Source organism: Populus euphratica, unplaced genomic scaffold, assembly GCF_000495115.2.
Source record: "Populus euphratica unplaced genomic scaffold, PopEup_1.0 scaffold439.1, whole genome shotgun sequence".
In the NCBI taxonomy this organism is placed as follows: domain Eukaryota; kingdom Viridiplantae; phylum Streptophyta; class Magnoliopsida; order Malpighiales; family Salicaceae; genus Populus; species Populus euphratica.
The window spans coordinates 219,323-243,971 of NW_011500088.1; the positions used below are offsets into that span (position 1 = coordinate 219,323).

The following is a 24,649-nucleotide window of genomic DNA, read 5'->3' on the forward strand; positions in this document are numbered from 1 at the left end:
AATAAAGTTTTTTTTAATTATTTTTATATATATATATATATATATATTAAAAATAAAATTTAAAAAATAATAAAAATATTATTTTAATATATTTTCAAATTAAAAAAACACTTTAAAAAATAAATATTACTACAACAACAAACACTACTCACTCAACAAAGAACCCATTTGGTAATGTGATTATGATTTATTGTCAAAGTGTTTTTTGCTTGGAATATCAAAATAATATTTTTTAATTTATTTTTTATATTAATATATTAAAAATATAAAAAATAATAATTTAAAATAAAAAATTAATTTTTTAAATACTTTTAAAATATAAAAACAAATAAATTCAAAGTTCTTGTTCAAAGTTTGATTTGAGCTATATTATAATTTATATCAATTTTAATAATAATTTGATTAGATTTAGATAACATGTAAGTTTGATTAAGATAAATCCTTTCAAACTTGATCAATAAAAAAACAAGATTTTTCTTTTAAAAAAAACTGGAACCATTTTTTTTAAGTTAGACCCATATGAAGTCTCCCATGACTCAATAACTAGGATATTTTTTGAGATAAATCTCAAAAATTTAATCCTCAATATTTCAGAATAATGTCAAGCAACCAATTCGGTAGCTACCATTTCTACGGTCTTCACTCAAACGGTTAGTGAACGGTTGTTGTAAGGTTAGTGAGTCAAAATTAAAGGGGGCATGTGATAAATTTGCATGTAACTACTTGGTTTTGTAATAATGATTATTTAAATAAAATTATATTTTTTATATCATTGTATTAAATCAATTTAAAAAACAAATAACTCTAAGAAATAATTTAACTGGTCAGGTTTTGAGTTTGCTATTTAATAATTATAAATTTGAGTTTTTTTAAAGTCATTGGAAATTTACATGATTATTAATTTTAAAATTTATAAAATTAATTAAAATTATCACAAGTTAAATTATATATATTCACCTTAGTTAATATATATATATTAAAAAAATAAATATTTTTTACGAAAGCTCTTTACAAGTTACAACTTATTCATTACATCAAGTGCGATTCCCACTTGTCCAATCTTTTTTTTTTATTTACGTGGGGTGTCCGGGCCAGCTTGCACGCACCACGACTAATCCTCACGACCCACTGAATACCCTGCAAACCCAGTAGGCATGTAAGGCACCGCGGGGGTAACAGACATGCATGTCAGGGCTCGAATCCAGGTGCAGTGGAAAGAGATAAGCCCCTTCCACCACTAGGCCAAGCACTGGAATGCCCACTTGCCCAACCTTTTTTTTTTAGATTAACGTGGGTGTCCGGGTTAGCTTGCACGCACCACGACTAATCCCACAGACCCTAGAGGAAGCAAATCTCTTGATCCCAAATCCTTACCACTTGCCCAACCTTTTAAACAAACATCTTGATTCCAAATTCTTACCACTTGTCCACTCTTATTTAGCGTTGTGCTTGCATTGGCAAAATCCGACAAAGTTGTCACTGCCGAGACCCAACCTTTTTTAGCTTTGTGCTTGCATTGACAAAATCCGACAAAGTTGTCACTGCCGAGAGAAAATCACAGTTAATGCACACAGCCTCTTGTCTGCCCAGAGCATCTGATCAAGGCACTTGTAGGATTAGTATTACCTTGCTATAAACTAATGCTTCCCACGGCATCAGCAAATTGATTAGTACTTAAAAGTGCATTTTTATCATGGTTTTATATCATCATTTTGCACTTGAAGTATCAATAACTCCTTAACTAAAATATGTTTTATAATAATGTATCTAATAATACAAGATACCTGTAATTTGTGGTAAATGTCTATTTTTAATGCAGGCCAAACTTAGAAAAGAGATGTCGGAGCAATCCAAACCGGAACACTGTTCGGTAATTGGGTCATATCTAGAGCTATATATCTCAGATTTAGGTCCAATTTATATGGATGGAAAGGTAAGACATAGGCCTACAACTTTCATATGGAGCCCAAGATCTAAAAAGGCCATTATCAAGTCCAAATTGTAGCAACAACAAAGAAGCCCGAATCTGTCTTCCAGCCCGAGCACTGTTCGGTATTTTGGCCATATCTGGAGTTCTAATGAGAATATAGCATCATCATCCTTATAATTTTTATTATATCAAAACATTATTTAAGAATCATCACAATGTCAAATCAATATTATTATTAATTATAAGAGATAATCTCATCAATATTAATATTATATACAGACTAGTATATAATTATTTTTCATGAATCAAGTGATATACTTAATATTAAATGTCATGTAAAGAGATACTAACCATCAATATTAATATTAATTACAAGGATATTCCTCTCACTTAAATGAAGAAGAAAAAACTTACAACTCCTCACCGAAAAAAAAGTTATAAATACACTCCAAAGTTTAAACAACCCAGAAAATGAGTTCAACTTTAGAATCTTCTTTTTTTTACTGTTTATTCTTAGCATTCATCAATCATAAACAAAGTACAAATTTTTATTCTTAAAATTTAATCTTCATTTGCTATAAATCTTCATAATAAACTCATTGGCTTAATCATTACACCTAAACTCTTCAAATAAAAAAAAATGTTGGTGCAGAAAATCCAATTTTTGTCATCAACCTCTAAAACTCCCAGTTATGAAAAATAAAGGTTTGACATGAAACTGTCTATAATACAAAAATTGTGGAAAATAGCTTCCTTGTTTATGTTTAGGGCATCTATCACATGGGATTAAAAATAATGTATGCTGCGGGCGTGGAGTCGTGAAAACTGAATGTTGATTTTCTGGAAGTCGTCGTCTTGACATCCTTAACATGGTTGATCAATGAAGGAGAAGAAGCACCAATCAATGGTGGCAGTTGGATCGAGACATGACAGTCCTCCACCTAATGACTCCCACTTGCAATTTATTTCTCTACCACCAAACCACGCCTTGCTGTCTTGGCTCTCCAGACCTTGCTGTAGAGATCCCATGTGGGCAGGCACCGAGACCGTCAGAGCTGCTCTTCTCTATTCTTCTCCGATGAAACTTCGTTTTATATATATATATATAATGGTTTAGGGTATTTTTTTTATTTTTAATATTATTATATTAATTATCTAAAAAATTAATTTTATATTTCTTCAAGTAAAAACAATTTAAAAGGCAAGTTACAATAAAAAAAAAAACAAACATTCACTTCTTACCCAGATTTCATCGTTGTTACTCCATATAAGAAAATATACCAAAAAAAAGCTGAAAACTAAAGAAAGTAAGATAATTTTTTTTGCTTGAGTAAAGAATGATGATTATTCAAGTTGGAATTCTATCTTAAATCCACCAAAATTAATTGAAAAAACAAAGGGAAAACAAAATATACTAAATAGGCATTGATAATATGAGTGAGGTGCTTTGGAAATTAAAAAATATTGTTATTTTATGCAGATTCTTTGTCTTTTTAAACTTATTATTCACGTACTAAAACTGAGTTTAATTAATTATTTCAATAATTTGATAAAAGAAACAAATTAATAATTCAAGTTGCAAATAAAAGATTTATGGATATTTGACTTTTCTGTAATTTGATGTTTGCTGATGAGAGGACACGTCGCTGGTATCGCTGGTTCGAGTTTCAGTCATCTGAAATTGATAGAGAGAATCCTCTTCTTGCAGAATAAGAACAAGAAGACGTAGAATAGTCAATAAATAAGAATTGACTTTTTCGAGACGTAAGGTATTGTTGACATGATGAGAAAATTCTATTTTCTAATGAGATAGGTGTTCTAATATATTAGAATAATATATAGTATTACAGCATGCATGCAGAATATTGACCTCAGTACTGCCTTGCTTACCACAGAGACGAGAGTGACATAATTATGCTTGACAATGTTTAATTATTATGCCACAACACTTTGACTTGTTCTCTCTCCCTAATTAATTGTTATCTATAAATATAAATAAATAAATAAATATTAGATAAATTTATATATAGTTTTCATGGACCAATATCTAATTTTGCTTCTTATTTAAATTTTTCATGATTATATATTATAATTTGAAAAAAGATTGACACTCTCTAATAATCATCAAGAAATGAGATCTTCCATTAATAAAGTCTGAGAATATGGCTAGTTTCTCATTAATTTATAATGATTTAAATTTTTTTCTATATATATAAGATTAAAAGTTTCAATTCGAAGTCAAAAAAAAAAAAACTAGTGTCGAATTAAAAGATCATATCTCATTGTTTTAGTTGGTTTTTTTTTATTGAAACCATTTTAATTTATTAAGTTATGATTTACGCGCTCAATAAGTTTTGAAAAAAGAAAAGAGGTTTAATTATTATATAAATAACAATGATTTAACATGTTCTATCACCAAAATCCAGCATCTCTGCCATCCAAATGCATAGATACAACGCTTCGAGACTCTAGGGCAGACGACTAACTCGAAATGTATTTCTTTTTAATTATTTGTTGTTTTAGACTGGTTATATATATATATATAACAAGGCTGCTGCGGGCGGGCACAAGAGAAGTTTATTATATATATATATATATATATATATGGGTCAACTTCTCTTGCTCCTGTTTCTGCCTGCAGCATGAGCTTTGTGATATATATATATATATATATATTATATTAAGGTAATGCTATTCAAAGTATTTATCATTTAAAAATGTATAAAAATAATTTTTTTATTTTATAAAATTTAATTATAATATCACGAATTAAAATAATTTAAAAAATAAAAAAAATTAATTAAAATAATTACAATAATCTCAAAAATATAATTTAATGGCAAAAACAATCATTACACACACCCGGGGGTGCAACAAGGAGATAGTGACAGATTTAAGGATTGTAACTTGTAAGATATCATTCCTTTTGTAGCTTTCTGGTCTGCCCTTCTCTCTACCTGATCTATAAACATAGTCTTGGACAGGGACCAAATTGAAGTGGGAATGGTTTAGTATGATTAGAATATATAATATATTAAAATAATATATTTTTTATTTTTTAAAATTTAACTGTTACATCAACACATCAAAATAATTAAATAATTAAAAAATAACAAAAATACAGTTTTGCCACAAAAACAAACAAGAGATTACGCGTCAGATGGCCGGGTGCAACAAGGAGATAGTGACAAATTCAAGGATCGTACCATATCATTCCTTTTGTGGCTTTCTGGTCCGTGTCCTTCTCTCTACCTGACCAGCAAACAGTCTTGGACAGGGACCAAATTGAAGTGGAGTGGTTTTATTATAACTAAAATATATAGAATTTGAAGGACGACATGTTCAACAAATCAGAGTGGCGCAGCGGAAGCGTGGTGGGCCCATAACCCACAGGTCCCTGGATCGAAACCAGGCTCTGATAAAAAGAGTGGCTTCCAGCGTTACAATTTTTCAGTTCCTAGCTGTTTTAGGAAAACGGCGTCGTTTTGTGCTTTAACTTTAAATTTGTACTGACGTGTCAATATAGGAGTGGTTCACGGTGTCGACGATATATCGCCAAAAAGGAACAAAAAGGCCTAAAATGGAAAATAAAAAGGCACCATCAGAAAAAATCATGTAAAACGAGAAAAGAGAGGATAAACCAGCAAGCCACAGGAAAGAGAAAGATCAGAGAGAGAGCGAAAAATAAAGCTTGATAAAACCCTAAGTACTGCCACCAAAGTCCAAAATATCGCGCGATAAATAGAAAAGAAAAGAGAAAAATCCCAACTCTGCAACCTCCGTTTATCTCTCCGTCGACTCGCCTCTCCCCCTTCTCTCTCTGTAAGCCTCATCTTATTTCTCGCTTTATCTCTCTTCTTCATTTCTTTACACTCTCCCCCCCCCCCCTTTTTTTAATTTAAAATTAATTTTCGTTTCAAAACTTTAAAAAAGATTTCCTCACTCAATACTCTGTTTGGTTGCTCGGAAAATGAGGGAAAATCTGATATGCTAATTCACTTTAATTTTTTTCCTTTAATGGAAAATCATTTATTGTAAATAGAAAAAAAGAGTAAATTAAAGCCGATTTCCAATAGGAACTTTAATCAATTAGAAGACAAGTTGAGCATTAAAAGATGAATATTAATCCAAATATTTGATGCATTTCTTTGTATTGTTGATAGATTTGAATTCCTTGATTAATTCGTTACTCTTAATTGCATTGGCACTTCAGTAATTATTCAAGCCAATGCTGATATAAATTTTATTGTAAAAAAATTGCTCTCTCTCTCTCTCTAGGTGGGCGTGCCGGACTCGGAAACATTTTCTAGTTAATCGCTGGACTCGGAAACATTTTCTAATTTATCAGTAAGTTAAACCTTATTATTATTCATATAAATCTTGTAGTTTAATTTTATTAAGTAAAATGTGCTGATTAGTTTTATGTTAATTAATTAATGAGTGGTAGTGGTTCGAGAAAAAGATGTTTGCTGGGAATATGCTGAGAAATTAGATGGAAACAAGGTGAAATGTAAATTTTGTTTAAGGGTTTTGAATGGTGGGATTAGTAGATTAAAGCATCATTTGTCGAGACTTCCGAGTAAAGGTGTGAATCCGTGTAGCAAAGTGAGGGATGATGTTAGTGATAGGGTAAGAGCTATAATAGCATCCAAGGACGATGTTAAAGAAACTAGCAATGCCAAGAAGCAGAAGGTTGTGGAGGGTAAATCTACGGTAAATGTTACTTCGAGTCGAAGTCTTTTGACCGTGGAAGCAACTGCTCCAACTCCGGTGGTGGCGAAAGTTTACCCTACTGTTATGCCAATGCCAATGGCAGTGCCACCTCTAAGCAGTCAAGAGAATGCTGAAAAAAACATTGCTCTCTTCTTTTTTGAGAATAAGTTGGATTTTAGTGTTGCTCGTTCTCCCTCGTATCAGCTAATGGTTGATGCAATTGGGAAATGTGGTGCGGGATTTACAGGGCCTTCGGCTGATATGTTGAGGACTACGTGGTTGGAAAGGATCAAGTCTGAAGTTAGTTTGCAAACGAAGGATGCTGAGAAAGAGTGGGCGACCACTGGTTGTACTATCATTGCTGACACATGGACGGATAACAAGTCTAGAGCTTTGATCAACTTCTTAGTTTCCTCTCCCTCCAGGACGTTTTTCCACAAGTCTGTAGATGCATCGTCTATCTTTAAGAACACCAAATGCCTTGCTGATTTATTTGATTCTGTTATTCAAGACTTTGGTGCTGAAAATGTTGTGCAGATAATTATGGATAGTAGTTTCAACTATACTGGTATTGCTAACCACATTCTTCAGAATTATGGAACCATTTTTGTGTCTCCTTGTGCTTCTCAGTGCTTGAATTTGATCTTGGAGGAGTTCACTAAAGTAGATTGGGTGAACAAATGCATCTCACAAGCACAAACCATATCAAAGCTTATATACAATAGTGTCTCAATACTCGATCTGATGAAAAAGTTTACCGGAGGGCAGGAACTAATAAAGACTGGTATCACGAAGCCTGTGTCGAATTTCCTCTCATTGCAATCGATGCTGAAGCAGAGGTCAAGATTGAAGCAAATGCTCAACAGCCCTGAGTTTTCTATGAATTCCTCGTATGCAAATAATCCAAAAAACATAGTTTGTATTGCCATCATTGAGGATGGGGATTTCTGGAGGGCTGTGGAAGAAAGTGTGGCTATATCCGAGCCTTTTCTCAAAGTGATGAGGGAAGTATCAGGTGGTAAACCTGCCGTGGGTTCTATCTACGAGTTAATGACAAGGGCCAAGGAATCGATTAGGACTTACTACATAATGGATGAAAGCAAATGCAAGACCTTTTTAGACATAGTAGACAGAAAGTGGGGGGGTCAACTCCATTCACCTTTACATTCAGCAGCTGCATTCTTGAACCCCAGCGTCCAGTATAATCCAGAAATTAAATTCCTTGTATCTATTAAAGAAGACTTCTTCAAGGTTATAGAGAAGCTACTTCCTACACCTGATATGAGACGTGACATCACCAATCAGATTTTTATTTTCACGAGGGCAAGTGGAATGTTTGGTTGTAGTCTAGCTATGGAGGCACGAGATACAGTTGCACCTGGTATGTCTCTGTACATGATGTGAATGAATGCCTGCATATGCTCGAGTGTGCCAGTATGAGTTTTGTCTGATGTTGTTTGCAAACTGCATGTTGTGGCATATCACTGGTATATACTAATTTGAGGAGAATATAACATTGTATATAGCAACCATATTTGCCCCCTTGTGGTCCATCATTGCCATAGAACATTCATGCCGACAACGCAGAGAAACCGAGAACAAGGTGGAAAATCCACACATCCAGATCAGCTCTGAGCTGCTTCTGGTTGGGAGCTTCTAGGATTTGTTTTTATTTTCTAACTTCTATCAGTCTTTAGATGAACAGAAATCCTCAAATCTCAAAAACAAGAAAAAAAGTTAGTTTTTAGGTTAATTGCCACAACTTCTGGAACGCCTATTAAGATCTTGATCTAAGAGAAGCAGAACTTACATTGTGGACGCCTTTCGCATTCGACTTTGGTTATGCTTCACACAAACATTCATCATATTTTTTGTTTCAGTTTCAAGTGTCATCTGCATATCCTGGAACTTTGCAGCTTCATGCATGCTTATGCAGACAACTGGACATCCAGAAACACCCTTTTATACATGGGAAATGGCAATAACATCCTTTGAATTGTGATTTTATGCCATGCAGATAGGTTTCTGTTTTTACTGTCATAACTGAGTTGGCATGCAGGGTTTGAGTCTCTGTTGTCTTGTCTTTTGCCTATGATCTTACGCTTGTGAAAGTATTATTTTGGTATATGTCCATAACTTCATTTGTTGAATTATCAAAACTAACTTCTAATGTGGACATACTGCAGGGCTTTGGTGGGAACAATTTGGTGACTCTGCACCCGTGTTGCAACGAGTTGCCATCAGAATACTGAGTCAGGTTTGCAGCACGTTTACTTTCGAGAAACATTGGAGCACATTTCAGCAAATTCACTCTGAGAAACGCAATAAGATTGACAAAGAAACATTGAATGACCTTGCCTACATAAACTACAATCTCAAGTTAACAAGACAAATGAGAACAAAACCTTTAGAAGCCGATCCTATTCAATACGATGACATTGATATGACTTCAGAGTGGGTCGAGGAGAGTGATAACCCGAGTCCAACTCAATGGCTTGATCGCTTTGGTTCTGCTTTGGATGGCAGTGATTTGAACACGCGATTCAATGCTGCCATATTCGGTGCAAACGACCACCTTTTTGGTTTGTGATTATGCAAAGTCCGTCGTGCCATTTTCTCTCAAAGCCTTGTAATCAAGCTCAGAAAGTCAGCCCCTGGTTTTAGATCTTTACTCATTAGTGTTTATCTTTTGTGTATTAAAGAAATGTAGTAGTAGCTTGATGTTTATCCCCGTGCCTTGATGTAAATATGCCTAGAAAGTTAGCCTTTTGTTGTAATAACTAGTAAATCGCTTATTTATAAATTAAAAAGGAGGGTTTCACTGTACCTTTTTTTTTTTATAAAGCACTTTTTCTTTTTCTTTTTTGATTTTTTTAATCAATATTTTATTTTGATTTTTATTCTTAAATCATAGATTTGTTTTTTTGAATGAGTTATAGTACATTTATTATATAAATTATGGGTTTAGTGAATCAACATGGTTCACTAAGATTTTTTTATTAATTATTTTTTAATATTTAAATAATTAAAAATTAAATTTTATGATTTATTTTGTTTATTTTTAATTATGTTATTTTGACCTTATAATCTGAGAATAGTGTTTAACGGATTAATTTGGGTTTACTCGAGTTGTTTTTTGTAATATTTTTTAATTGATATTTTTTTCAATTTCATTATTCAATATTAGATCGGTTAGGAATTGAGCTTCATAATATATTTTGATTTATAATATTAGATCGGTTAGAAATTGAGTTTCATAATATATTTTGATTTACTTTTTATGAGTATATCTTGATCTCACGATTAAGGTTGTGAGCTTTGACATTTTAATCATGATTAAATTGATTTATTTTTTATTTTCTTTCTAAAAATTATTTCAATATCATGAACTAGATTATTAGTCCCTTAGCAATAAATTTGTTTTTTATTAAGTTGTTTTTGTCTCATGACCCAGATTACAGGTTTAGCAAGGTAACTCAATTTTTTTAATTGATATTTTCTCTTGAATTCATCATTTAATATTGTGTTTGATAGAAAATTAAGTTTCATAATTTATTTTATTTTATTTTATATTATGTTATCTTGCTCTTATGACTTAAAGATAATGCTTAACGGGTTAACTCATGTTGACTTAATTATCATTTTTCAACATTGGGTCAACAAATTTGTTCTCTAAAGGGTTATCTTAATTTTATTATCAAAATTACAAAAATTTAGCAGATTAATCAAGGTTAAATCAAGTTATTTTTCTTTCCATGAGATTATCTCGTTCCGAGAATTCTAGATAATAGATTTGATAAATTAATTTAAGTTATTTTTTTATATTTTATATTTTTAAATTGCTTTAGCCATTTCTCAAAATGTCTAGATCAATTTCCCACCAAAAAATTAGATAGTTTTGGTCATAGCTTGTCTTCTTTATATCTTCTTAACTATTTCTTCTTCTTTTTCTTATTTCATTTCATCACTCCCTAAATTTCTATATTATTATTATTATTTAATTATATCCCGAGGTTTAGAGTGAAAGTCTTTGAATCAACACATACCAATAAATTTATTTAATTATATTTATATTTTTTAAAATACTAAATTACTACTTATTAAAATTGATAATAACTAAAAAAAACAATGATAAAAATATAAAAAAAAATCCACGAACATCAATTTTTTTCTTTTAAAAATAATATAGTCATTTCACTATGCCATCAAATATTAAAAGATAAAAAAACATCTAATCCTAGGTTTTAATTTTTTACTCTAAAATGTAAAAATACCAATTTGTTCTACATTAATATAATAATATATAAAAATTATATAAATTTTATTTTTTACTCCAATAACTAGTTAGTTAATTTTATTGGAGAAAATAAAAATTAACATTTCACTAATTTAATATAATATTTGTCTTGCTAAACAGCAAAGTAAAATATTAATTTTCTTTTTAATTTTAATTTAATTTAATGAGAGGAAGCTCAAATCCAATAAACTTCGGTTTTTTTTTTTAAAAAAACCATAAATGCCAAATCGTCATTAGAATAGTCTAAACTTCCAAAACAAACAAACCCGAAACACGTTATCCTCCTCCTCCTCCTCAGTTTCCAAACAACTGACAACAACTTTCTTTTCTTCGTCTTTCCCTCTCCCTCTCTCAACAATGGAGTACGATTTTAGAAACAGAACAAGCTCACCGTACGACACACAATCCCCGATGTACAGATCATCCACGCCATTAACAACAGCACCACCACCTAGCCATCCTATGTACGGACCTTCTCTCTATCCAAGAGTCAGTCAACCGGCGCACCCCGCAATCACTCCCGTATCCCGCCACCACTCCTTTCCCCAACCATCCTCCTCCTCTCCTTCATGTAAGTCAATCTACGTGATTACTTTAATCAATCGATTACTTTTAATTTTTTTTTTATTGGCCGGTTTCAGCAGGATTAGGGATTCGCGTTATGATAAAACCGGAGTACCGCATCACTCCTCCGGTATGATTTGTATTTTATATCGTATTCTTAATTAATCTGTTATTTAATAATGATTGTGATTATTAATTAATCTGTTTTGTTTCATAGCCACAACTGACGCCGCAGATAGGAGAGATTCCGCGGAGTAGTGTTCAGTTTGATTTTGAGCTTGAGAGGCAGATTCTAGCGGAAGCGGAGAAGGGCAGCGTGAATTGGAGTAGGTTGCTTGGCTCGGAAAATCTGCCTTCTAAACCGTTAGGATCGACTCCTTCAACGGTAACTGTGCTTCATAATTTTTTCATAGGAGAAATTCCTATGATTTGTCGGTGCAGTGGAATTGATTGTTATAATTGTTTGTTTGATGTGATGATTAATGATGAAGTAGGGTTATGTAACTTAAATTCGGAAAAAATAAGGGAGTTGTAGAGAATGGTGACTGAGATTTTGAGATTCACTGGATTAGGTGTTTGTAGAAGAAAATCAGGAGGAGTATGGGTGTATAAGTAGATGGCTAATTTGAAGCTTCTTTTTGTCGCAATCCATGCCACTCTCCTTCCTCCTTGGAATTGATGTCTGTTTTCTCCCTGTATACTGTGCCAAGTCCCTCCAATTCTTGTTTCTCCTTTCTTTGTTCGAAGATCTGTCTTCTGAAACCTTGGTAATTTTATTTGTGTTTGAGGTGATCATAGTTTTGGTACTTGCTTAAATACTATCCTAGTGGTTGACATTTTCTTTCTCGCATTTGTTCGAGTGGATTTGGGTATATTTGGAGTTGAGATGAATAATTTGAGAACCTTGTGATTTTGTAATCAGTTCTTGTGAATGAAGTAGGAGGGACAGTATAAAGACCAGATCAATTAAATTGGTTGGTGCAGTGAACTCTGCTGTTACATGTGATTAGATTAAGTCTGGATAAATTGATTGGTATAGACAATAAATATCATATCCTTATTGAAATGTAATGATAATTGCGAGGTTTTTTTTTAAAAAAACGATTTTGAAATATGTATGTGTAGGTTTGATCATTCAATGACAAAGGTTCTCAGTTGTTGAGTTATGAAATGAAAATTATTGATAATGCAGGGTCCGACCGCAGATCCTGTAGAGAGAAAATATATTGCATTGGGACTCAGTCGAGATGCTGTTCCTCTTGCAGTTGCAAACTATGGAGATAATCCAACTAAGGTACTTTTTTTTTAAAAAAATGTCAAGATGCTAGGGGATTCTGATGGTTGGTATGGTGTTAGTCGTCGTTCCTTACTTCTTTGATGGTATACTGTACATTGAGTTGTGCATGTGTGTGAGTCTTGCGATTATCCACCATTGAAATTAATCCAATTAGTTGGATTACATTTGAAGAACAAAGAACACGGTATTTTGCCATTGCTTCAATGCAAATTAGAGCATTTTCTTTTCAAGTTGAAGTGAATGATGGCCTTTATGTTTCTTTCCTCCAGGTTCAGGAATTTGTCAATGGCTACACCCTTCTACGAGAAATGGGATTTTCTTCTAATAGTGTAGCTGAAGCTTTACTCATGTATGACAATGACGCGGACAAGGCGTTGGCACACTTCCTTAGCAGTTCATAACGAGCACACCTGAAGCTGATGGCTTTGTGTGATAATATACTTAACAGTGATGTTAACCAATACTAGTATTATAGCTATGTTTGCCAGACTTTTTATATGATTGTAAAATAGATATCGGACCAATTTTCCTGGTCATTTGCTCCCATGTAATATGTCCTTCTGTTTTTGCAAGTATCTAACAAAATTTTGTGTTGTGTGGTAACCATTGGCAACGTTTCCTGCTTGATTCTTCTTTGCCATATTCTGCACTTGATGCCTTGACGATAAGAGAAAGTTGATCAATTGCAATTAGTTTGCCATATGCAAGAATAGTTGCTGCAAAATTTGTCTTCTTCCACCACTTAAATTTAGGAGTTGAACATTCTCATAGTATTCTGTTGCTATCTTTAGAAATATGGAGGGATTTCCTCGAGATCAACGAGACTCTAAGAAGCATTACAAAAGTGTTATCACCTGGATATCATTTGTCTGCCTAAACAATGCATTTTGCCTGCATCAAAGTACTTTGCAAAACTTAGCATGTTTATTTCTATGTTTAAAAAATGTTTTTTTAAAAAAAATTAATTTTTTTGTATTAAATTATTTTTTTCAGTATTTTTATATTATTATGATGTATAGATTCTAAAAATAAAATTTAAAAAATAAAAAATATATAATTTTAATATATTTTCAAATAAAAAATATTTTAAAATACAAAATATCAAATAGGCTCATGTGTGTGATTTTAATCTAAGTTACTTTCAAAAGATATCCTTTCAAACAATATCATCCTGGCTTGACTAACTAGATTAACATCCAACCTAATTAAAAAAAAAAACCTAATCTGAAACCCAACTCACGCCAGGTTCCGAGTTACTCGATCAATCTACATACCAGGTTGAGTTACTCGATCACTCTACATATCAGGTTTGATAAGTATGCTTGAGTTTATATTATAGTAAATAGCCTATCATTTGCTAGCATAACAATGGTTGTCCACAACCATAATGCTGTTGCGTACATGCAGTCACCAAACACTATCGATATTGATATCAAATTATTTTATTTGATAAGTTTTATATGATATAGTTTTTATTTTGAAATTGCCTATAAAAATATATTTGAATTAGGTAATATTTTTTTTATTTCAAGTTAATTTCATGTTTTATAACAATTTTCTGAAATTATAGATGAATTTATTAGTCTCCTAAAACATTTTCTAAATATTTTCAAGTTAAAAACAGGTTGAAAATAGATATGCAGATCGAACAAACTTTTCCCTTGGTTTTTTAACTAATATGGTGGCTGGAAACTAGATAATATTAAATAATATGTCATTTAGCTTTTTTTTTTTAAAATAAAATAAAATGAACGACATATCTAAAATAAAATAAAGAATTAAATGTCCAGGCGCACAAGCCTACTCTTATAGGTCCGCACATGTATCCTTACTAGATAGGTCAGACAGCATAGCAACCCAGGCACCACAATGCCTTATCTTTTCTTTTTTCTTAGAATATTTTTTAAATTAATGTGTTTTTTATTCATTTTTTTCAAAATAATGTTTACATTTATACTTAAATTAATATTTATTCTCTCTTTTATTTTATTTATTTAACATCTTTTAAATAATAATTATTTTATATACATTTATTTTTCAAGAGATTGTTTCATCTATATATTTTTTTATGTTCTTATATATAAAAATTATTTTTAGATAATATTTTTAATATGTATAATATTATATAATATTTTTTATTTCAATTAATTTCATATATATAAAAAAAATAAAATAAAATGAACGACATATCTATTAATTTTTAAAATAAAATAAAATGAACGACATATCTAAAATAAAATAAAGAATTAAATGTCCAGGCGCACAAGCCTACTCTTATAGGTCCGCACATGTATCCTTACTAGATAGGTCAGACAGCATAGCAACCCAGGCACCACAATGCCTTATCTTTTCTTTTTTCTTAGAATATTTTTTAAATTAATGTGTTTTTTATTCATTTTTTTCAAAATAATGTTTACATTTATACTTAAATTAATATTTATTCTCTCTTTTATTTTATTTATTTAACATCTTTTAAATAATAATTATTTTTTAATTATTTTATATACATTTATTTTTCAAGAGATTGTTTCATCTATATATTTTTTTATGTTCTTATATATAAAAATTATTTTTAGATAATATTTTTAATATGTATAATATTATATAATATTTTTTATTTCAATTAATTTCATATATATATCTATTTTTATTATCATTAAATTAAATAAAAAAATTAATTTTTATAAATAAATTATTAAACATAGATGTGCGAAATACCTAAGTTACGAGACCAAATATCTTGATGTATGTCTAACTCTTAATTTTTTAGTTTTTATTTTTATTTATTATTAATAAATTTTTATTTATTAATATAGATAATTTTTAATTTATTTAATTGAATATATACATAATTTTTTTTTATTTTTTAAACATTGAAAAAAAAAATATTCGTTTTTTAAGGAAAACAAATTCAGCCCACCGCAGAGCACGGGTGAAATAGCTAATATTTGCCTATATGTTAAAATTAATTACATGACTCACAAGCTCCACGGGCAAGGCTAATCCTATTAGCAAGCTCTAAGGTTACAGGTCCTCTGAAGTCTGAACTCGAGGGCAGAGCTAGCGGTGGCTGGCACCGTCGTGGCTTCCCAAAATTTATATATATCCTCGAAACAGTTCTTTTTTTAAAAAAATGATGTTGTTGTACAGAATAGTCCTTCAAAATAAAAAGAAGCTACTCCTTGGTCCTTAACATGCAATTTGTAAATCCCAAATATTAATCCATTGCCCTCAAAATAAAAAGAAAAAAGAAATAAATTTTCTAACCCCAGTACTAAGAACAAGCTAGAATAAAAGTGTGTTTGATAATGTAATAATAGTTGTTTTTAAATAATTTTTCATACTAAAATATATGTTTATGATTTTTTTTTATTTTTTAAAAATTATTTTTAATATCAGTATATTAAAATATATAAATCATATTAAATTTTAATAAAAATAAATAATAAAATATTTTTAACTTTTTTAAACATACAGATTAAACTGCATTCTCAATCATCAACTAAAAGTTAAGAACAAAGCAGACATATATCCAGATAAAATCAAGCACAGTGTAGCTAAAAGGAAAAGCGCCAACAGCAACTCATGTACTGCCAACGTTAAAATCTAAAGAATCTCACCCTCGTGAATACAATAATAAGCAGCACGAGGGATCCTCCACCGACAACATGGTATAATATCTTTTTTTGTTTTTTTCAGGGTCATCCCTTGTTATTTAATTTTATTCAATTTTTATATTATATTTAATGTTTATTTTTTTATCATGATTTTAAATATGCACGGGAGTTGATTCTTGTCATATCTCATATCACACATGGGATCGAATGAACAAAGTTACTGGGGATAATTAGATTTTTTATTATGCAAGAAATAAAAATAATGTTATTTTAATAAAAAAATAATAACAGCAAAAAATAACAGGTTTTGAGGTAATTCTCTCCTAACTAATTTTTTGATTTTTAAGTCAACTAAAATGTAAAAATGATATTATTATGATAAAAAATAATGTTGAAAAAACTAAATAGACTTTCACTTGATATTCTCTCAACTAGTCGTGTCATTGATGAACCTAAGATTTTATCCTCGTCAAATCAGTTCATTTCTCTTCCTGTTTTTTGGAACCTAGCTTAGGTGTCAAGTTTCAAGGTTCACGGGTCAATCCACTTTATTAAGTTAGGTTTTATAATGAACTTTTTTATTTTTATTTTTTATGTATTTTTAGGTTAATATTTTTAATCTCATTTCACAATATTTAATTTATTAATATTCTTGAGCCATTATTTTTTTGAATTTACTTTAAATTAAATAGTCCTGTTACAACGATTGAGTTACAAGTTTGAAGAATTATTTTGAATAAGTTTTATTATTTTTCAAATAAAATTTAATTAATTTAATTTAATTTAATTTTTCATCATTTAATTAATTTTATATTATTTTTTTATAAAATTACCTCAATCTTATGTTATTTTGGGCTGTAAATTTCTGACTTTTCTCCCCCTTTTTTTTTTTAATATTTTCCTTTAATTTTGACAATAGCACAGTCTCCTCGATTCTTTATTTGTTTTATAAAATGCAGTTGATTCAATGACCAAAATCTCAATATTTTTTTCACTTCTATAAATCAACAGAATTTCTTTAACCTGATCAACACTCGAATATTAAATTTTTTATTTTTTTTAAAAAATAATCACTTCGCCTTAAATCTCTTCTTCATCTTCTTCCCAGGAGATATCTAATTACTTCGCCTTAAATTTCTTCTTCATCTTCTTCCCAGGAGATATCTCAGCTGCCCGTGGCGTAGCCAATAACTAGTCGGAGACTAATTTGACGCTGCCCAATAATTTAAACAAAGAGAGAAGAAGACAAAGCAAAAACATGTACCAGAAGCAAAGTGGAATCTTGCTCTTGAATTACGAACGAGTCCAAATAAATAGAAGTAAGTGTGGCAAGTATAATAGACAGACAATAATAATTAACGAAGAAGAAGCGAAGAGAAGAAGAGTAATCGAGGTCAACAAGATCCACGCCTTCGTTGGAAAGCGAAAAACAAGACAAGAGACACAAATGTCATTCTCAGAGATCAACGTGAGCCATGACGACATAGGACTCTGCTCCATAGCGCACACCAAACCACAATCCTTTCTTTATATTTGTCGTTCTCTCTTCAAAAACTACTACACTAATCACTCTCTCTATGAATTTTGATTGAGAGAGCTCTAAAACATTTACGTTTCTGGATTTTAAACAATTCTTTGGCCAACACAGAGAGGGAGGGTGCATGGTCATTTTTGTCGGCTTGAATTTTGGGTTTGGTGCAATTTTCAGGTTTTTGTTTCTTGAACTTCTTATCCTCTTAAAATGTCATATATATTGTTGTATCGGTTTCACTTTGTACCCTGAATTCTTTTCACTAAAAAGGTCTTTTTTCTTTTGGCTTAAAGAGACATTGCTTTCCTACCTTTTGTTTCTCTTTTCTTGCTTTTATACGACCACGTTTTCTTTAATCCTCTGTGTTTGCATAACTTTTTCAGTTCTTTTCTATGATGCGCTTGTCATTGTGGGGTGTGTGTGAAATGCCTTTTCTTTGTTTAATAAACAATTTCAAAACTAATAATCATTGACAACAAGTTGTTAGATGATTTTGGAAATTTGATAGATTGATGAGTTATCCTGTAACACAGACCGGTTTATTTTACTTTGTATGCCGATGCAGAAGCTGAGAAGTAAAAAAGAAAGGAAAGATAATGGAGGACCTTTGGATGGTGTTTTGTGGGGAATCTGGCAATCTGGATATTGGTGGAAAGTTATCTAGTTCTGGTCTGGTGTTTCAGCCAACTTCATGTGTCAATCATGCGTTGATTATTTGTTTCAATGTTTTGCTTCTAGCCATGCTCTTGCTCACTTGCATACAAAAATCTTCTTCACCATCCAAAAAAGATAATATCCAACCTCGATTTCGGGGCTATTCAAGGCTGCGGATAGTTTCTGCTATATTCAATGGTTGTATTGGATTTGTGTATTTGTGCTTGGGCACATGGATTTTAGAAGAGCAGTTGAGGAAAAACCAGACCGCCTTACCTTTGAAAAGCTGGTTAGTGGTGTTGTTTCAGGGGTTTACATGGCTTTTAGTGGGTTTAACCATAAGCCTTCGAGGGAAGCATCTTCAAAGAACTCCCTTGCGGCTGTTGTCCATACTTGCTTTCTTGTTTGCTGGACTTGTCTGTGCTTTCTCCATATACAGTGTCATTTTAGGAAAAGCAATATTGGTTAAGATAGCTTTGGATGTCCTGTCCTTTCCAGGATCAATATTGTTATTGGTATGTGTTTACAAGGTATATAAACATGAAGGGAGTTGTGAAAGTGACCTCTACGCACCAATAAATGGCGAGGCCAACGGTGCAAGTAGAACAGATTCTGTTGTCAGAGTTACTCTATTTGCTGAAGCCGGATTCTTTAATAAAATGTCATTTTGGTGGTTGAATCCAATGATGAAAATGGGCAAGGCGAAAACTCTGGAGGATGAGGATATACCAAAGCTGCGAGTGGAAGACCGTGCAGAAAGCTGTTATTTTGAGTTTCTGGAGCAACTGAACAAGCATAAACAAGCTGAATCATCTCAACCATCTCTGTTGTGGATAATTATATTTTGCCACTGGAAAGAAATTCTAATTTCCGGACTCTTTGCTTTGCTAAAGATACTTACTTTGTCAGCTGGGCCTCTACTTCTTAATGCCTTCATTTTGGTTGCTGAAGGGAAAGCAGGTTTTAAGTATGAAGGTTATTTACTGGCCTTGACGCTCTTCTTTTTAAAGAACTTAGAGTCCTTAGCGCAAAGGCAATGGTATTTTAGGAGCAGGCTTATTGGTTTGAAAGTAAAGTCCTTGCTCACGGCTGCAATATATAAGAAGCAGCTGAGGTTATCCAATCTTGGTAGGTTGACGCACTCGAGTGGTGAAGTAATGAACTATGTTACTGTAGATGCCTACAGGATAGGTGAGTTTCCCTTCTGGTTTCATCAGACATGGACAACAAGCTTGCAGCTCTGCATCTCTCTTGTAATTCTTTACCGAGCAATGGGACTCGCAACTTTTGCTGCCTTAGTGGTTATAATAATCACCGTGCTGTGCAACGCTCCACTAGCAAAGTTACAACATAAATTTCAGTCTAAGCTTATGGTGGCGCAAGATGAGAGATTGAAAGCTTGCAACGAGGCTCTGGTTAACATGAAGGTATTGAAATTATATGCTTGGGAAACCCATTTTAAGAATGCCATAGAAAATTTGAGAGAGGTGGAGTATAAATGGTTGTCAGCAGTGCAGATGCGCAAAGCCTATAATACTTTTCTCTTCTGGTCTTCTCCTGTTTTGGTTTCTGCTGTTACCTTTGGGGCATGCTATTTCATGAAAATTCCTCTGCATGCTAATAATGTTTTCACCTTTGTGGCAACTTTGCGTCTCGTTCAAGACCCAATTAGATCAATCCCTGATGTTATTGGAGTTGTCATTCAAGCAAAGGTAGCTTTTGCTCGAATTGTAAAGTTTCTCGAAGCGCCAGAGTTGCAGAGTAGGAATGTTCTGCAAAGGCGCAATACGGGAAACCATTCTGTTTTAATCAAGTCAGCTGATTTTTCATGGGAAGAGAATTCGTCAAAGCCCACATTGAGAAATGTGAGTTTAAAGATCATGCCTGGTGAAAAGGTGGCTGTCTGTGGAGAAGTTGGATCTGGCAAGTCAACCCTTTTAGCAGCAATCCTCGGAGAAGTTCCTCATACAAAGGGAACCGTATGTGTACTATATTTTTATTGCCAAAACACATATCAATCCTTTGATAACTTTGTTGAATTTATTTTGTCATGCATTTCCAATCCTTAGCTTTTTGTTGTTTTCTCTGAACTGACGTGTCTGAATTGAGGTAATCTGTTTTTTTATTTCATGAGTGAAACAACAGTCATTTTTCTAATGAGAAACTTGTCTCGATTTTTATGACCTACAGATTCAGGTTTATGGGAGGATAGCCTATGTTTCGCAAACAGCTTGGATCCAGACGGGAACGATACAAGAGAGCATTTTATTCGGGTCTGAAATGGATGGACAACGATACCAAGACACACTTGAGCGATGCTCACTGGTAAAGGACCTTGAGTTGCTTCCTTATGGCGATCTTACTGACATAGGTGAAAGAGGAGTCAATTTAAGTGGTGGTCAAAAGCAGCGAATTCAACTAGCCCGTGCTCTCTATCAGAACGCAGATATATATCTGTTGGATGATCCATTCAGCGCTGTGGATGCAGAGACTGCTACGAGCTTATTTAATGTAATCAAAATTTCCTAAGAGCAAGCCTTGTCTCCTCTTCTTAGTCACCAGCCTCCCATGAAATCTAACATAATTCTTGGCAGGAATATATCACGGGAGCACTTTCGGGGAAAACAGTGTTGCTTGTGACACATCAAGTAGATTTCTTGCCAGCATTTGACTCTGTTATGGTTAGTATCCTTTGATTTTATCAATTCCCGGAAACAATTAGATGGTCACCGTAATTCCATAAGATAGCTTATTTTGGTAAACAGTTGATGTCAGATGGAGAAATCCTACAAGCAGCTCCTTATCATAAGTTGTTGTCCTCAAGCCAAGAATTTCTGGACCTTGTCAATGCACACAAAGAAACAGCTGGTTCTGAAAGGCTTCCAGAAGCTAATGCTCTGCAAAGACAAGGATCATCTGCCCGGGAGATCAAGAAGAGTTATGAAGAGAAGCAGCTTAAAACATCTCAAGGAGATCAACTGATTAAGCAGGAAGAAAAAGAAATAGGAGACACCGGGTTTAAGCCTTATATTGAGTATCTGAATCAAAATAAAGGATACTTGTACTTTTCTCTTGCGTCTTTTGGTCACCTGCTATTTGTGACTGGTCAGATATCGCAAAACTCTTGGATGGCAGCTAATGTTGACGATCCTCATGTTAGCACATTGCGTTTAATTGTGATCTATCTCAGTATAGGAGTTATCTCAATGCTTTTCTTGCTATGTAGATCGATCTTTACAGTTGTTTTGGGTCTTCAATCATCAAAATCGTTATTTTCCCAGTTACTACTTTCTCTTTTTCGTGCACCTATGTCTTTCTACGACTCCACACCTCTTGGAAGAATACTGAGTCGGGTAAGCATCTCACCCAGAAAATATTTTCTTCTTCATGAGAGATGACGTGTAACTAATTGATCTGGACATGTCTTTCTTGTATGTCTCATAGGTCGCATCAGACCTGAGCATTGTCGATCTTGATGTTCCTTTCAGTTTGATTTTTGCTGTTGGTGCAACAACAAATGCTTACAGTAATCTGGGAGTACTAGCTGTTGTTACCTGGCAAGTCTTATTTGTCTCCATACCAATGGTTTATCTGGCTATTCGTTTACAGGTAATTTTGTTGTTCACTTACTATAGGGGCTTCTGTCCTGATTCATTCTTTTGAGGGCACTGCCATCGAAGTCGATTTTATCTTTATATTAGAGGATCTAACAATCTTGTTATTACCTACAGAGATATTACTTTGCCTCTGCAAAAGAGTTGATGCGGATCAATGGCACAACCAAGTCTTTAGTGGCAAATCATTTAGCTGAATCTGTAGCTGGAGCCTTGACAATAAGGGCCTTTGAGGGGGAAGAACGTTTCTTCGCAAAAAACCTTCAACTCATTGACATAAATGCTAGTCCTTTCTTCCACAGTTTTGCTGCAAATGAGTGGTTGATTCAACGACTCGAAACATTCTGTGCAGCTATTCTTGCCTCTGCAGCACTCTGCGTGGTTTTGCTCCCCCCTGGAACTTTTAGCTCTGGTAAGCGTATATGAGTTATGCTTTTCATCACTATCTCATTGGAATATGATTTAATGTTCTGCAGCCGCTTCTAAGTCCTGGCTCCTGTTTCCAACACATTTAATAATTACTTCCATTGCTGCAGGATTTATTGGAATGGCACTTTCGTATGGACTTTCATTAAATATGTCCTTCGTGATGTCAATTCAAAACCAGTGCATGGTAGCAAATTACATCATTTCTGTTGAAAGGCTGAATCAATACATGCATATACCAAGTGAAGCCCCAGAGGTGGTAGAAGATAACCGTCCTCCATCTGATTGGCCAGCAGTGGGTAAAGTGGATATTTGTGATCTGCAGGTAAGATTTTCCTTTTGATTTCTGTTTAATTAGACAATTGATGAAGGCTAGCAGACTGAGAAAAGTTCGATTTGAAACAGATTAGATATAGGCCTGGCACACCACTAGTTCTTAAAGGAATCAGTTGCACATTTGAAGGAGGTCACAAGATTGGTATTGTTGGTCGAACCGGCAGTGGGAAGACTACTCTTATTGGTGCTCTATTCCGACTGGTGGAACCAACTGGAGGAAAGATCATTGTAGATGGAATAGACATCTCTAAGATTGGACTTCATGATCTGAGGTCACGATTCGGAATAATACCTCAAGATCCTACTCTCTTTAATGGGACAGTGAGGTACAACTTGGATCCCTTATCTAAGCATACTGACAAGGAGATATGGGAGGTAATTTTTCCAGTTCATTTTGCATTTTGTATCTAGTAAGAATTGCCAACGAACCACTGGAAGCGATATTTTCTGCCTGCAACTGAAAATTTTGTTTCTTATTTTGTAGGTTCTTGGAAAGTGTCAGCTTCAAGAGGCTGTGCAGGAGAAACTGCAGGGTCTAGATTCTCTAGGTATGTTTTCCTTTTCCTACATGGAAAGTCAATGATGATTGTATGATTTTGATCGTAAAGGTCAGTAAATGATTAACAACCTGCTACACAGTTGTGGAAGACGGATCAAATTGGAGCATGGGGCAGAGACAATTATTTTGCTTGGGCCGTGCCCTTTTAAGGAGAAGCAGGGTATTGGTGCTTGATGAAGCAACTGCATCAATTGATAACGCTACTGACTTGATTTTGCAAAAGACTATCCGGACTGAATTTTCAGGTTGCACTGTGATCACAGTAGCTCACAGGATACCGACGGTGATGGATTGCTCAATGGTGCTTGCCATTAGTGATGGTAAGTTTTTCTTTCCTTCAATTCTTATATAAAGAATGCTCTTCAACATGAATTTTTCCCCTGCGTGTCTGTGATTTGGCTGATTGCATTAATTAGATGCCCAGTTCAAATCTCAAGTAGAAGAAAGTCTCCGTGTAGTCCTCTTATTGGATTCGATTTGATAAAACAATAGATCAACACATCTCAACACCTAGGAAACAGCTGGACTGTAGCTATAACTTCATGAGAGCTATCTCAGAAGAATTTTCAACTTCTGTTCTATTTCAGGAAAACTAGTCGAGTACGACGAGCCAAGGAACTTAATGAAGACGGAAGGTTCACTATTTGGACAGCTTGTGAAGGAGTACTGGTCTCATTTACACGCAGCAGAATCACATTGAAGCTGACGATCATTTCTCATGCATCCCATTCCACAATCCACCCTGGCTTGGCAGCAAAGATAAAGGGTTCCAGGGCCAGGTAGGAAGAAGGATGTATAGTGTTGCAACAATGAATACTGTGGGGACGAGGAGGAAGATTGGAAAAGGGAACAGAATTTCCTATCCTTGGTTTTGTAACTGTATTCTGTGATGTTTTGAAAATTAGTAGGAAAGGGCAACCAAGCCCTTGGTGGCTTAAAGAGTAAGTATAATTAAATGAGGGGTATTGTGGTAATTGAATAATAGTTGATAAATATAAATAGGAAGAAAATAAAACAAAAGAACAAAAGAGGGAGCTGTGTTTTTTTGAGAGCAAACGTAAGAGAGGGAGAAGGAAGAAGAAGAAGAGAAAAGAGGGGAAGAGAAGGGAAA

General features: G+C 33.2%; 4 protein-coding genes and 1 non-coding gene across 7 annotated transcripts in view; all 5 read left to right on the forward strand.

Annotated features, from left to right (window-relative positions):
- The first annotated feature begins 5,279 nt into the window (after positions 1-5,279).
- TRNAM-CAU (transfer RNA methionine (anticodon CAU)) lies at positions 5,280-5,351 on the forward strand. The gene has a single exon. It is a non-coding gene; the product is annotated as a tRNA-Met (tRNA).
- Positions 5,352-5,390: 39 nt separating this feature from the next.
- On the forward strand, positions 5,391-9,479 carry LOC105109050 (hAT transposon superfamily). The gene is made up of 4 exons (XM_011003638.1): positions 5,391-5,752; positions 6,209-6,277; positions 6,378-8,024; positions 8,830-9,479. Coding segments are annotated over exons 2-4 (2,052 nt in total). The 5' UTR covers positions 5,391-5,752; positions 6,209-6,276; the 3' UTR covers positions 9,234-9,479.
- A 1,715-nt stretch (positions 9,480-11,194) lies between these two features.
- On the forward strand, positions 11,195-13,574 carry LOC105109051 (uncharacterized). Of its 2 annotated transcripts, XM_011003640.1 has the most exons (6): positions 11,195-11,511; positions 11,582-11,634; positions 11,722-11,889; positions 12,697-12,798; positions 13,071-13,233; positions 13,415-13,574. In XM_011003640.1, exons 1-5 carry the CDS (start codon positions 11,298-11,300, stop codon positions 13,200-13,202), a joined length of 669 nt encoding a protein of 222 aa, XP_011001942.1. In that variant the 5' UTR covers positions 11,195-11,297; the 3' UTR covers positions 13,203-13,233; positions 13,415-13,574. The 2 variants fall into 2 exon arrangements, with proteins under 2 accessions (XP_011001942.1, XP_011001941.1); XM_011003639.1 differs by lacking the exon at positions 13,415-13,574 and having other exon boundaries at positions 13,071-13,397.
- A 4,456-nt stretch (positions 13,575-18,030) lies between these two features.
- LOC105109053 (ABC transporter C family member 10-like) overlaps positions 18,031-24,649 on the forward strand; it is an 11,820-nt gene continuing 5,201 nt past the window's right edge. Inside the window, exons 1-12 of one of the 2 annotated variants that reach the window (XR_839164.1) lie at positions 18,031-18,126; positions 18,515-20,582; positions 20,794-21,114; positions 21,198-21,284; positions 21,369-21,956; positions 22,048-22,212; positions 22,335-22,629; positions 22,754-22,968; positions 23,049-23,354; positions 23,464-23,527; positions 23,619-23,858; positions 24,126-24,418. Coding sequence is in view for 1 of the 2 variants with exons in the window: in XM_011003642.1 (XP_011001944.1) it covers positions 18,546-20,582; positions 20,794-21,114; positions 21,198-21,284; positions 21,369-21,956; positions 22,048-22,212; positions 22,335-22,629; positions 22,754-22,968; positions 23,049-23,354; positions 23,464-23,527; positions 23,619-23,858; positions 24,126-24,238 (4,431 nt within the window). In the remaining variant the exon portion in view is untranslated. Of the gene's footprint in view, positions 18,127-18,514; positions 20,583-20,793; positions 21,115-21,197; positions 21,285-21,368; positions 21,957-22,047; positions 22,213-22,334; positions 22,630-22,753; positions 22,969-23,048; positions 23,355-23,463; positions 23,528-23,618; positions 23,859-24,125; positions 24,424-24,649 lie in introns of those variants that run through there. The other variant, XM_011003642.1, reaches the window with a different exon arrangement.
- Positions 18,038-24,649, forward strand: part of LOC105109052 (ABC transporter C family member 10-like) — a 20,186-nt gene continuing 13,574 nt past the window's right edge. Inside the window, exon 1 of the mRNA XM_011003641.1 lies at positions 18,038-18,126. The gene's annotated coding sequence lies outside the window, so the exon portion shown is untranslated. The remainder of the gene's footprint in view (positions 18,127-24,649) is intronic.